Source organism: Pholis gunnellus, assembly GCF_910591455.1.
Source record: "Pholis gunnellus genome assembly, chromosome: 5".
NCBI classification, from domain to species: Eukaryota; Metazoa; Chordata; class Actinopteri; order Perciformes; family Pholidae; genus Pholis; species Pholis gunnellus.
Window position 1 is genome coordinate 18,077,194 of NC_136531.1, and position 14,943 is coordinate 18,092,136.

The following is a 14,943-nucleotide window of genomic DNA, read 5'->3' on the forward strand; positions in this document are numbered from 1 at the left end:
TAATGGGAAAAATATTTTTATAAATTATAATACATCTAGTGTATTTATGAAAAATGATTAAATGATAATAACTTTGTGATTCAGTTTAGGCCAGCAGAGAAGGCTTTGCTGGCCCTGACGGCCCACTACTGGTCAACTGTAATTAAATACCTAATTAAGTTAACATTAGCTCTGTGAGGTGGTTGAAGAGGATTTTGTATTGCAATGTAGAGCAAGTTAGTCCTTGCATTATAAGTATGGTAAGGACAAATGTTAAATTAGACTAGTTTCGTTGTAATATACATACATGCATGGATCAGTGACGTGCGGTGAGGTTCGTGGCTGGTGAGTCAGTGACTCTTTCAGAGTCAGATTTACAAATATATGAACCCAATAGAGTAGCTTAAATCACCATTCAATTGGCAGCTTGCACATTGACTACTGGTTGTTGTTGAGGCTGAAACTGGTGGAGGAAGCGCAAGGCCGCTGCTGTGTTTACTTCTTTCTGCGCAGGCGCATCATAAAGTAACTCGATCCGGTCCAAATTCAAAACAGTATTTAATTAAACAATGACGACTGTAAACTGATGATGACAATTATAATCTATAATACACTATCGATAGTATGCATCTCGAGAGCAGAGACCACGTGCAACTCCCCTCACAGGCCCGACCAAGTCGGATCCTGCAAAGCGAACTACCATGGCCCGGCGCACGTCCTCGCAAACAGTCCTTTTATGTCCTTTGATGGTCGGAAAGTGTCCGAAATCTGTCGTAAAACACAAAGGCCGTCTTCTGGGGTCAGTGATTGGCTTCCAATCGCTCTGACGCCTCCTTCATCGATCCACTGCTCATCTCAATGGCTAGACCCCTTGTGACATCACCTCTGACATCACCTCTGACCTGGGACCGCATGGTCTTACCCAGGAGTGCTCTCTGTTTTATGGCCGTCTGCTTCACTTCAGTTGTCTCCGGTTCTCCTCCTCCTTCCTTGGCCATTTGTCCAGCACCTCTGTGTCCCCTTTGATGTCTCTGCCTCATGGCTCAGAACCCCCATAACGATGTGACTGTACTTTGGTTCAACACTTCCAATGATTATGTTAAAAGACTCCTACAAGTAAACTTATTGCAAACATATAATATCTCCTATAAGTAAACATCCTGTAAACCTATATTACATTCCATAAGTAAATATATTGTGACTCTTAACATAATTTACATTCTCATCATTGTGACAATTTCATTCACCACTAGGGGTGCTATAAATTCTACTAAATAATGCTTTTAATTCTTAAATTCTCCACAAATCCCCCCTAATTCGCTGTTCACAGCGAATTAATCAATTCCCTGGAATAACACAATACCTCACACTTTAATATTAAACAGTTGTACCCATCAATGCATCATCAACTCATAACTGGTTGTTGCCCTGTATATCTGTTTCAATAATTGTCAATCAATCTCTGCAGGAATCCACTTGAACATCTGCATTAACAATTCTTGAGGCTAATACATTCTAAAGCATTTCTAACAGTTCTCGTGTAGCATTTCTAAAATAAGTACAAGCTGTGTAGGGAAAAGGATCATTCTTTACACATAGGTGTCATCATGATGTGTAAGCAGAATAGGTGTTACAATTGATATGGTAAAAAACAGTAGACAACACATTGTGCCTCTAAGGCCACATAGTTCCAGGTGTTTCATCGTCGTCCAACGGTGGTGAATTTGCTTTTCACTCGTGTCAATTTAGTGATACATCAAGATTATAACCTGTATAGTACAGTTACCAAAATAAAAGTATAAGATTCAATCTCCTTCCATGTCCTATCTTCTATATTCCTAAAGTCCTATCACTGAGTTAGAAGACTTGGATTTTGGTCATATCTTTTACAAAGGTTGCAATTTTTTATGACATTACCAAATACAAAATGTGGATCTATCTTTAACAACAAAATCAAAAATTACATTACATACCCCCCTTTGCCACGCTATCTCTGCTGTAAACTAATTTAGCGTAACAATGGAAGCGATCATGTGGCAATTGTCTAGGCTTATTCATTCACAATTTATAATAATTGAATACCACAAGTATGGAATATTTTTGCAGGCACACTTAAGGCACAATTCTACAGGCATCAGCTGCAGAAATTCCTGTTCAGAGAAACAAAACTGTTATGCATCTCCATCTTTATTACTGTTGTTTATCAAGATCCTTTGTGCTTTTGAAGTAAGTGTATTGAGTCTGACTTGCTGCCAGTCAGACATCACAGCATTCCTCGGCCTCGTAACAGAACACTTGTTGAATCTCCCCCTCTTACAACTCAGATTGTGTGGGAGACAGAGAAACAGAGACACAGCAGTACTTTTTGTCCAATACACTCATTATAACCATTATAACATAACCTTTCCACTTCTCTAAGTCATACTTCTTCTAACCTTTCATCTAGTTCACGTAACATATGTGCTGTGCAGTGAAGTGAATCAGCCTGCATGTAACATTCCTAACATCTATACCTTAATAGTTAACGTGACTTGTCTTAACTTTCCAAATCCTTCAATTTCATTCGAATACATCTGATGTGAGTGGTGTCTGTCTAGTTTCTAATGTGTGTATTAAATGAACGAGTTTGTCATCTAAGAATCTAAAGTTAACTCACCCTCTGTTGTATTGCGTGCATCACCATCACTAGGGGTCCACTCCGCTTGCCTGCTGCACCCCCCCAGTCTGATTGCTGATTGTCGATCCCTTCACCCACTCCTTGTTCATGGAGGATGAGCAGCCTCTTCTTTGATGTTCAAGCTGCCACTTTTATGGCACCCAAAGGCTTCAGTTGGTGTGTGTCAAAGTCTCAAAGTCTCTGCCCCCCCTTTCAGCTTCCTCTCATGGCCTGATACCTTATCAGCTGGGCATCCTTGCATCTGTGCTGATGAAACTTCTCTGTCCATGTCACACAATTCTCTTGTGTGATGTTTTCCAGGCTCATGGATGGCGGAAAGTCTTCGGTCAGGGCTGACACTGTAGATCTTGAATGAGTCTCGTTCATCTTCTTCATCCTCGGCATGTTGAGTGGTGTCGTCCATGTTGTTTGTGGGTGGGGAGCGTACGGCAGCGAAGTGGAATCCCAGATCAGGATTCACTCGACCATGTACCTCGACTAAAAACAAACAAAACAAAAAACTACCCAAAGTTCAGCAGTAAAAGTTAGAATACATCTTCACTCATCTGTAGTTGGCTACAATGTTGAGATCAAATTTAAAAATGACAATCCAATTCTTAGATTTCTCTCTGTGTGTGTGTGTGTGTGTGTGTGTGTGTGTGTGTGTGTGTGTGTGTGTGTGTGTGTGTGTGTGTGTGTGTGTGTGTGTGTGTGTGTGTGTGTGTGTGTCTCACCACTGCATTCGTCTCTCTCCCCCTCTGCTTTAACGGTTTACATTTCTTTCTTTCCCTCTTGGACATCAATATATTTCTATTCGCTTCATCTTTTTCTCTGCTCCAAGCACACTCAAAGTTGATCACAATTTTCTTAGGCAAAAACTGCCTTTTCAAGGAACCCCAATTTGCTTCCCTCCCAATTGTTTGATTATCGAAACATTATTATGAATATTACCAAAAATATTCTATGTCCCAATTCTGTGCACTTTTAAATCCCAATTTTACTCAAAAAACATACAAACAAAAACCAAAACAAAACAAAACAAAACCCCAAAATGAACAAAACCCAAAACAAACAAACCAATTTTTTATCAGAGTCAATTTTCCAAATTTCAGTATCTCAAAGAAATCTGATTTCTGGCTTTAAATTAATTAAGCACCCCCCTTGGTACTCCTAAGTCATCTTGGCAAACTTGGCTATAAAATGAGCCGCTCGCCGAAGTTGATGTAAACATTATGCAGGCTAGGAGCGTTCAATAAACTCTCTACTCCGTCTACCCTCGAATCTCTATTCCGACTGTAGCCCTGACTGAGTGAAAAATTAAGTATTTTTCTATTTTTCATTACAATTAAAAATTGTAAAATTAAAAATTATGAAAATTAAAATTCTGAATTAAAATATAAAATAAAAAATTACAACTGCTGGAATCAAAGTCTAAATCAACTATGCAAGTTGAAATATTGAATCAAAGTTAACAATTGTAGAATAAAATTGAATTAAAACTGAAAGTCAAAATATTGGATTAAAGCTAAACGTACCATCTGAAGTTAAATTATTGAATTGAAACTAATTTCCAATCGAACAAGTACATGTAAAATTATCTACGGTAGTCTAAAATGCTGTGTTGATGCTAAGCAACAATTGAAGTCACTATGCAAGTTAAAAGATTATAGAGTCAAAAACAATGAATATTACAAGTTTGTCATCAAAAACTTACTTTTGTAATTGATCTACCAATCTACTGGGTGGCGTATTGTAGTTAACTATTTTGCAGTTCTAAACAGATTTCATCTCTAGGTTTTCTGGGTAATGGAGTTTTCTGTAATCATGCAATTACTCATCCAAACCGCTAGTTGTGCAGAGTTCTCTTCTTCTTCTATGGTTTTTCAACCGGATGTGACCGGAAACAGCTTGTAGCTAATGCTAGCAGCTACCTCGCTTCGTCTTCTAACGAAACAAGCTAAGCTAACTGGCGAAAACGTTACACAAAGCACCATAGTTTGAACTCAATAACGTGCCGAATTCACACACTATTTCTGCTAGACCGTGCTTTGACTTCTCCACATGCACCGGTTATTTTATAATCTCCTCGTTTATCTAAATATCTATAGTAAGCACCGGAGCAGGCCTTTAGCTCCAGGCTTCAAACAATTCATTCACACCGTACGTTACCCTTTCTTACAACACAACTTTCAACAACACTACAACATTTATCACAAAATACAGCTGTTACAAAACAAAATGCACAATTCGCCCCATTCATTACCTATTACCAACCCCCAAATTAGATTCCCCTGAACTCAGTCATACCAGCGTTTCGCGACAGCTAGCTTCCAACCAGTGGAGCTAACAAAAACGTGACCCGTTCTTTCGGCTTCTTAAGCTCGTATTCAATTTGTACCCTTCCCGTTAGAGTCGTCGTTTCACCGAAGATCACTCGACACTCAGAGCCGCTTATGCCACTCTATTAGCCCGTAGCTATATTAGCTTCTTCAAAGCTTGCGTTCTCTTGACGCTCCGTTCTCTTGACGGACCGTACTTCTGGACGGACCTCACCGGTAGGATTTCGCAACAATATCTAGAGCCCGAAGCTCATAGCGTTAACAACACTAGTTAAATAAGTATTTCAGATTGCAAATGCACCTCATACAGTATTACAGTCACTCTAAATTTCTACTTTACCGGCTTGCGTTCCTCCTCGTGTCCAGCATTCAGGAGACATCAATCGCGGGACACTTTCGCCTAAGTTTCCTAGTCTACCTATGCAGATTTTTATTAAAACGGCTCTGCGTACCTTTAGTTCGTGCGCACTTCGAAAGTGTCCATCGATCCACGTCTCCTCAGCCTTCTCAGAATCCCATTTGCCCCACGTTGGGCGCCAAATTGTTGAGGCTGAAACTGGTGGAGGAAGCGCAAGGCCGCTGCTGTGTTTACTTCTTTCTGCGCAGGCGCATCATAAAGTAACTCGATCCGGTCCAAATTCAAAACAGTATTTAATTAAACAATGACGACTGTAAACTGATGATGACAATTATAATCTATAATACACTATCGATAGTATGCATCTCGAGAGCAGAGACCACGTGCAACTCCCCTCACAGGCCCGACCAAGTCGGATCCTGCAAAGCGAACTACCATGGCCCGGCGCACGTCCTCGCAAACAGTCCTTTTATGTCCTTTGATGGTCGGAAAGTGTCCGAAATCTGTCGTAAAACACAAAGGCCGTCTTCTGGGGTCAGTGATTGGCTTCCAATCGCTCTGACGCCTCCTTCATCGATCCACTGCTCATCTCAATGGCTAGACCCCTTGTGACATCACCTCTGACATCACCTCTGACCTGGGACCGCATGGTCTTACCCAGGAGTGCTCTCTGTTTTATGGCCGTCTGCTTCACTTCAGTTGTCTCCGGTTCTCCTCCTCCTTCCTTGGCCATTTGTCCAGCACCTCTGTGTCCCCTTTGATGTCTCTGCCTCATGGCTCAGAACCCCCATAACGATGTGACTGTACTTTGGTTCAACACTTCCAATGATTATGTTAAAAGACTCCTACAAGTAAACTTATTGCAAACATATAATATCTCCTATAAGTAAACATCCTGTAAACCTATATTACATTCCATAAGTAAATATATTGTGACTCTTAACATAATTTACATTCTCATCATTGTGACAATTTCATTCACCACTAGGGGTGCTATAAATTCTACTAAATAATGCTTTTAATTCTTAAATTCTCCACATTGTTTTTCATATTTCATATCAGCATTCTTTACACACACATAGGTAAGGTACATATTTCATTCCACCGGGAGCGTGTGCGCCGCGAGCGTCTCAAGAGCGGAGCACTCGCGGACGCCACCCGTGAAAATCGTAAGATCCAGCGATAATCTGTGTAACAACCACGGATGTATAAAGAGAACAACAAACACATTAAAAGGTTACTTTACCTGTCCGATGTTGAATTGCTGTTAATTTGGTCATATTTCCCTTTTGAGAAACTTTGAAGCTTGGATATAGAATCTTCCATTTTTGTGGTCAAAACAAAATATAAGAAGAAGAAGAGAAGTATAGAAGAAGAGCAACGGCAGAACAAGCATAAACCCGACCCGTGGGCTCTCGCACGCCCCCTTCATTGAGGCAGAGGTACTGTTTGCCTCCCCTCTGTGCTTCTTCACTGCGGTTTCTGTCAGATCAACAAGACTAAATAGGTTCTACACACACGTGAAATACATGACCTATTCTATGGAAAGAAAGGACTTATAATACAAGTGTCAACAAATATTACAGTGGTGACAAACAATGAGAAAGCAAAAGGCACGCGCTCAACCCAGTTTGTGAGGGATTGCACAATCTGAGATGAGGCACAGCTCGTTGCTGCCTCACCTCGCGTGTCTCCTCTCTGTTTGAACAGGACATGCGCAAATTCAGCGATTTTGATTCTAAAAATGCTTGAAATAATTGGAATCCTTCAGAAATTACATTTATAGCACAGATCAGTTGAGAAATATTAATATTAATATTATTTTATCAATATTTGTTTTTGCCTCCCCTGACCGCACGTCCCTGACATGTATTCATGTTTATATATATATATACTAATAACTTGGCTGCTTAGCTTAGCTATATTTGTAACGTAAGCTGTCTTCAGTAATGTTTGCTGGAGGTTGCTGGAGTTCACCAAAAACAATAAACAGCTGCACAGAGTGGCTTAAGTTACCAAAAACGCCTTCAGTCGGGAAATACTACGTATTATTTCTTAGGTAATGAGAATAATGTTTCTGTAGGTAGTGTTACAAGGACATACTAACAATTGCATTTTACGTTTTACGTCTAAAATAGACACAATGTTTATTCCATTCCTTATATCTTTGCTTTAGAATGGCTAAAAAAGAAGTTTGAATACTGCTTCAGGTGGAATGATCTGTCGGGTGTAGTTACAGTTGCTAAACCAAAATAGCAATTGCTGTTCGAGGGGAGGGGTTTATCGAATGGTCAATTGTTCTAAAATGACTCTTTCGAAGCATGTGACATATTCAAATTGGCAACATTTGCTGCCAACCCTTAGTTTGGCATGTCCATGGAGCATTAAAGCCACACTCAAATAGTAACTCAGTCTTAGCTAATGTCCCAGGATCAAATGTTACAACATTCCTGTACAGAATGGGATATTTAAAATGGATGGATTACTGTTATCCGACTGTTCTCTCCTCATTCTCCTTCCTGTTTTTCATCCAGAGTCTGCCACACAGTATAAGCAAAGCAGTGGTCTATCTGGAAGGGCGCCTGCCCAGCCTCACCAACCCATATGCTGTTGCCATGACGTCATATGCCCTGGCAAATGAAGACAAACTGAACAAGGAGATCCTCTTCAAGTTTGTTTCCCCAGGTGTCGTCACACAGCAATATTCTTAAACCAATTTTCAGAAACAGATTCTATGTTGTAGTGTTTGGATATTACACATCTACTAATAGTTTCTATAAGAAATGTATTTGAGCCCGACCAACACAACGGTGTGTTGGGCGATATTGGGTAAAAAATCTCAAATATATGTTTGAAGTGATTTAGAAACAGTGTCTCATTTACACAGATAGTCCACCAGATTTGATATTTTACAGCTATATAGTGTCCTTCTCAGCACATATTTTGGGAACAATTTTTGAATTACAAATTTAAGGTATTTTGATCAGAAATGCTTGTTTGTGTTAAAACCAAATATCAGATTTTTTTTATATCTGTAATATCAATAATCGCTATTGTTCTTAATTAATAGTCTGTTCTCAGTCGGGCTCTTATGTAGAAAGATTAGTTAAACATTTTAAAATTGAGGACATTTTACTTTCTTCTTTTTTATTTTATTTCTATAGCATAAAATATTCTAAAACGAGGGATTGGGAAATTATTAGTAAATTAAGCTTTGTTCCAGATACAGCATTGTAAAAAAAAACTTTTTGTGTGCGTCTTCTTCAGCGTTAACCCACTGGCCAACACCTAAGGGACATATTTACACTCTGGAGGCCACAGCTTATGCTCTTCTTGCTCTGGTCAAGGCCAAGGTGAGCATGTCCCACTTGTTTGGGTTTCATCAGGATGTCATGCTACAAAAAACATACAACTCAGTCATCATCCATGTTGCCTCACTAAAAGGATGGAGGGTTTGGAAACAAAAGTCAATGACATGTTTGTCTCAGTAATGCAAACGCCTTGAAATGATGGTTTCAAGTAGCTGCTGTTTGGTTGTGCCATATTAGGAAAAACAGATTTAGAAGCTCTATGGTAGACTTGGAAACTTTGGAAACTGGCAGATTACAATCTAAAATACAACTGTACTAGAATCAGGACTTCTCTCTATTTTAAATGTTGTTGTTTTTTTAATCTATATGCAACTACAGACTACAGCAAATGTCAACTATTTACTTTCCTTTTGTTAATAAAGGCCTTTGAAGAAGCCAGACCTGTTGTGAGATGGTTCAGCACGCAGCAGAAAGTGGGCGGAGGCTATGGATCAACTCAGGTAACACTGACCTCTCTCTGCATCTTGATACCTCCATCCTATGTTTACTTTATTATTGTTTTTGTTCTAAGTGTCTGAGTGTTTTCTCACTCTTTCTCTCTCTAGGCTACCATAATAGTGTACCAGGCAATAGCAGAGTACTGGACCAGTGCTAAAGAACCAGAGTTTGATCTGAATGTGGACATCATGTTCACGGGCAGGTCAAGGCCTGACAAGTTCAAGTTCAACAGGGACAACCACTACACCACCAGAACATCTAAAGTGAGAAGACACACAAACAAACTCTCTGTGGCTCATTAATATCACCACTCCTGTTGTTTCCTGTAGGTTTATTCTGCTGATCCCTGACTGTTTGTGTGCATATTTAAATTCCCACAGATCAATGATATATACCAGAATATGACAGTGAGTGCCACCGGCACAGGAGAAGCAACGTTGACAGTAAGTACGATATGTTTTCAGAGTTTTATCATCTGCTGATTGTTGATTTGTCCTTTTTGAATCTCAGATGAGACCAAATACATTTTTAACCTTGTGTGGACTTTATTTTTTAGACACATTGCTATCAGTTTATCACATTTTGCGACACACTTTTATCTATGTGACAGATGGTGTCGCTGTATTACGCTCATCCTAAAGAAAAGGAGAGTGACTGTCAGAAGTTTGACATGTCTGTGCAGCTCCTCCCAGGTAATGTGGTGCGCTCCCTCTCTTTCTGTTTATTTGTTATCATTTTATCAGTTTGTTTTTGCCAAGTTCCTTACCTTATGAGAAACGAATAAACAAAATACTTTTGCTCCTGCAGAGAAAATGGATGAGGATGAGAATATATACACGCTGAAAATAGAGGTTTTGTGAGTACAATAAAGATGTCATACTGACCAGTGTTACAGTAACATGGCTATATATATAGTACATTTTCTAACATCATTAACATCATTCTTTCTCTCCATCTCCTTAATGCCGTTATTTAATTATTCTATCTATTCTTTGTGTAGGTATAAGGACAAGGACAGCGATGCATCCATGTCAATCTTGGATATTGGCTTGCTAACTGGCTTCACTGTTAACACAAAGGACCTGGACCTAGTAAGAACTGACAGATACATGTATACACACAGACAGTTCAGTCAAGTTGTGTTTATTAGGAGAAACAAGTTGTTTTTTATGGTTTAGAAAGTTGTCTGACAGTGTTTGTGTGTGTGTTTGTGTGTGTGCGTGTAGTTGTCCAAAGGACATGCTCGCACCATTGCGAAATATGAGATGAACACAGTCCTGTCAGAAAGAGGCTCACTCATCATCTACCTGGACAAGGTAAGACATCCCTTTTTCATGCCTTTATCATTTTTCTCTCTGCCTTGTTTTTTGTGCGTTTATCTCCATCTTACCTTTGTCCACAGGTTTCTCACACACGACCCGAGGAGATCACTTTCAGGGTCCATCAGAAGCTGAAAGTGGGCATCCTTCAACCAGCTGCTGTGTCTGTTTATGAATACTATGAACGTGAGTCTCAGAGTCACTTAGACACACATGATGCTTCCATGTACTTTGCTGCCAATAGATGTCAGAGTAGACAACACTGCGGATAAGCAGTCGATATTACATTTTCAAAGTATTTAATGTACATTTTCTGATGTACTGCATCTGCCACAAATTCCTTTTCATATTTCTTTCTTCTCCATTGCAGAAAAACATTGTGTGAAATTCTACCATCCAGAGAGGAAATCTGGAAAGTTAATACAGCTCTGTCCAAATGATATATGCACATGTGCTGACGGTAAACAGGATGATATCAAACTACTCTCTCTGTCTCAGACAAACATATACACACACACACACATGCACACACTCACACAGCATGTTGCATGTTGGGCGGGCCACATTGGCTCCCACAATGGGCCTGGTGGGTGCGACTGGACTGAGCTGCATTATTAATCATTCGACCTGGGTTTTACTTTGGATAATGCTAAAATTACAAAATGTTTTTTTTTGCTGATATATATATATACATAACTGACAAAATCAAGAGGAGAAACATTTTTGACTAAAAGTTTACTAAAATGTAATGACTTTTCGTCGACTAAAACTGAACAAAAACATTTTGAGTTGTCGTCGACTAAAACTGTGAAGGATGAAAATGCCTAAAATGTGATTACAACAAACAAGCATTTTCATCTAAAGACTAAGACAGATGCTGCATTAAACATGCAATCAGGCAGACGGAAGACGCCAAACCAGAAATCATTTTACTGGATGAGAGCAGGACAGTAAAATCAGGTGAGGCCAGCAGAGAATACCGTCAACGGTAACAGCAGACAGCATTGCCGTCCAAAGATAAAACATTTGCAGTACAGTAGAGAAGGACAAAGTTGTCGAAGTTTCCTCTAGAAAATTAAGAGAAAGCTGCATTTTATAGTTACATGCATTATAAGGATAACTACGTAAAATAGAGGACATGAAATAGTTTTATTTAATATAGTTTATTCAATCACCATAGCAACATATTTCGTATGACTGTTGGTTGGTTTGTCCAGTGCCATCCAGAAGGCCTCCGTCTGCTTCTACGGTCTGCCTGATTCCCTGTGAATGCTGAATAAGACTAAATATAAAACAGCTTTCAAAATGAACACTGGTTTACAGTAAATCACCAGGTTGTAACATAATGATCAGACCTTTTTGTCAGAGGCAACAAGCACCTGCAGGATCCTGTCGGATCAGAGCATCAGTCTAGATTAGGGGTCGGCAACCCGCGGCTCCGGAACCGCATGCGGCTCTTCGGCCCGTCTGCTGCGGCTCCCTGAGGCTACATCCACACTAATACGTTTAATACGAGTTTTAACAAACAAAAACTATCTCCATCCACACGGCGTTTCAGCATTGTTTTCGAGATCCAGACTAAAACCCCATAAAACGAATATCACGTGACTATTCACGTACACTGGGCATGCAGTGGGTGCCGGTGTTACGCCCTACTGGTTTTCAAACGTATGGTTTCCTTCCGTGCGTGTGTTGTGGTCGCGAAACAGCAGCAGCTGTTTTCTGCCTCTGTTGCCAGATGCGTCACACATTCACAAACATATTGCTGGAGATCTAAAAGCCACATCTCATATATATTGTGGGGATTACGATTGTATAAGTGAGCACTACATCACAGCCACGTATGAAGAAATACATTGAAGAAAATATATTTATGGAAAGATCGCATCAACCTGGATTCGAACCCTGTCGAGCAAAATGGTGGTTAATTTAAAAACGGCCGCGCTACGTTATCCGCCACTTGCATCTTATGTCATACGGTGCCTTTCCTTGTACTTGGCTGACCATGATTTGCAGACCTCCGCCCTCGGTAAACTATCAATGGTTAAATCCAAAAGAAGAAAAGTCACGGAGGAAAATAGAGAGTTTAATTCTGCGTGGACGTATTAATTTGCTTTCACTGCCAACGATGCTGGCTTACCTCTATGCTTGATATGTGACGAGAAATTTGACATCAAATAGCTTTTGCGGCTCCAGACGAATTGTATTTGGTGGAAAATAGGGCAAAATGGCTCTTTGGATAGTAAAGGTTGCCGACCCCTGGTCAAGATAAATAATTACTTAAATTGGGATTTAGATACAGCTTCACTCACCCATCAGCTCTCCCTCTCACATCCACATGGGTTTATTTCATAGGGTCATCAGTCGTGTTTTTACTTTGTCTATTTCCAGAGAACTGCAGTATGCAGAAGAAGGACAAAGTCAGCAATGATCAGCGCACAGCTAAGGTCTGTGAGACTGAATTGAACAATAAAATAGATTTTGGTAAGTGAGCGTGACTGCATTTATAAAGCACTTTTATACAAAAAATGTATGTTGATGTGAGTAAGAGACTAGCAACTCCGCTAACAATCTGCAACTTGTCTGTCCTAAGCGTACAAAGTGGGACTGGAAGAGTATAGAGACGGTTTGTCAACTGATATTTACAAAGTGCGGGTACTGCAAGTCATCAAAGAAGGTGGGTATTTATCATTTTGGGACTTGTGCATATTTGCTTTTTTGTCAGAAAGTTGGATGAGAATACTGGTAACACTCACATGTTTGTAGTAGCCAGCCAAATTAGCTCGCATTGCCAGGTAACAAGTCGACACTCCAGGAAGTTACTGGTTGGTTCTAGCCAAGAAATAGACAGGCTAACTGTTTCCAGTCTTTATGCTAAGCTAAGTTAGCCGGCTGTCGTCTGCACATTTGCTGTACAGTCATGAGAGTGGTATCAATAGAGGTATCAATCTAACTCTCTGCAAGAAATCAAATAAGCGTATGTCCAACTATATCATGAAGCATGATTCCACTGTGGTACTGGGAATATGTGACAATACATCACTAATGTGTTGTACTGCACCTTTAGCTATGCATTAAATCCTTAACCTTTCTATGTTCTCTTATATTTTAACTACAGGAAGCAAGGATGTGGGTCCTCTGAATAAAGTGCGCACATTGCTCAGTTTTTCACACTGCAGGGAGCCGCTGGATCTGAGAACAGGCAACAACTACCTTATCATGGGTGCATCCAAAGATATTTACAGAGATGACAAAGAACAATCGTAAGCTTGTTCTTTATGTGAAAGTGTGTGGTTTGTGTGTGTGTGTGTGTGTGTGTGTATTTAAATATTTTTACAGTTTTACTGCTTTCTATTACTAAATCAAGTTAGCCTTTCTTGTTCTCTTGTTTGCGTTTATGTTGCTATTGACAGAGTAAATTAACGTAAAGAAGGAGGGAGGAGGCTTTTTCATGTTATGTTCCAGCGTATCACAGATAGCTGTTCACATGAAGAACCAATGCATTTTTCACTTTGCTCTCCTCAGGTTTCAGTATGTACTCGGAGAGAGAACCTGGATTGAGTATTGGCCCACAAACGAAGAGTGTCAAACTGACAAAGAACACGCACATATCTGTTCGGGCATGAAGGAGATGGTCGACCAGTACCGAATCTTTGGATGTAAGGCGTAGTGAAAGCAAACAAAATAGTGTTCTTTTGTAAAACCTTCCCTGCAATGGGATATAATGGCCTACAATATTGCACTGTATTGATTAAAACCGAAAGGTCTCAATAATTCTCTGTGTCTTCTTTACAGATTAAAGTAATTACTGTTATGTTGGTTATGGTAAATGTATAGTAAAAAGTTCAACTTGAAGTAAAAGTTTAATAAAGTTGGATTGTGTTAAGCGAGCTCAGTGGGCTGATGCATAGAAAGTTAAACAATAAAGAATGAAGAAAATATAATCGATTGTGATTCCGAATATATAACGGCTCATATAGATCAATTATTGAGAACTGCAGCAATAATAAAGCTGGCATTTTCATAAAAAAATCATCAATTTATCCATATCCAACAGTATTGTTGACAAAAAAATGGATATGACGATAATCAATGAACAGATGTATTCCTACTGATACACAAAAAAAATGTAACTGTTCAATTTCCCAAGAAGTAAACCTTCCCTTTCATATTGTGGTGTATAATTACATTATCTATTTGAATTTGCTCATCTAGTCATAGCCCTGTTTTTTTTATTATTTGTTGATGGTTTTCTAGTGACCAAAAACTTTTGTTTTAAATTCAACATTGTGGAATTGTCTAACTGCTCAGACAATGGCGGACGTCATCTAAAACATGACACGTCATGTGGGACTACAAGTGGAAGATAGATCGAACTCTCAAAATTGAGAGGTAGTTTCACTCGTGACCGCGCCTCGCCAGACCACAAAATGGTGCAAGACTACAAAATGGCGAGAGACAATAGAAATTGCGTTATCTGCCC

At 39.6% G+C, this 14,943-nt stretch overlaps 1 protein-coding gene across 1 annotated transcript in view; it reads left to right on the forward strand.

Moving 5' to 3' along the window:
• Positions 1 to 14,215, forward strand: part of LOC306696150 (complement C3-like) — a gene marked incomplete at its 5' end in the record, with an annotated part of 28,332 nt that extends 14,117 nt beyond the window's left edge. The window contains 15 exons of the mRNA XM_079159693.1: positions 7,867 to 8,017; positions 8,600 to 8,685; positions 9,066 to 9,143; positions 9,249 to 9,404; positions 9,522 to 9,584; positions 9,752 to 9,833; positions 9,949 to 9,997; positions 10,142 to 10,232; positions 10,368 to 10,457; positions 10,544 to 10,646; positions 10,831 to 10,920; positions 12,852 to 12,944; positions 13,054 to 13,137; positions 13,579 to 13,723; positions 13,986 to 14,215. Coding sequence (XP_079015819.1) covers positions 7,867 to 8,017; positions 8,600 to 8,685; positions 9,066 to 9,143; positions 9,249 to 9,404; positions 9,522 to 9,584; positions 9,752 to 9,833; positions 9,949 to 9,997; positions 10,142 to 10,232; positions 10,368 to 10,457; positions 10,544 to 10,646; positions 10,831 to 10,920; positions 12,852 to 12,944; positions 13,054 to 13,137; positions 13,579 to 13,723; positions 13,986 to 14,130 — 1,506 coding nt within the window. The 3' untranslated portion in view covers positions 14,131 to 14,215. The remainder of the gene's footprint in view (positions 1 to 7,866; positions 8,018 to 8,599; positions 8,686 to 9,065; positions 9,144 to 9,248; positions 9,405 to 9,521; positions 9,585 to 9,751; positions 9,834 to 9,948; positions 9,998 to 10,141; positions 10,233 to 10,367; positions 10,458 to 10,543; positions 10,647 to 10,830; positions 10,921 to 12,851; positions 12,945 to 13,053; positions 13,138 to 13,578; positions 13,724 to 13,985) is intronic.
• Positions 14,216 to 14,943: the final 728 nt, after the last annotated feature.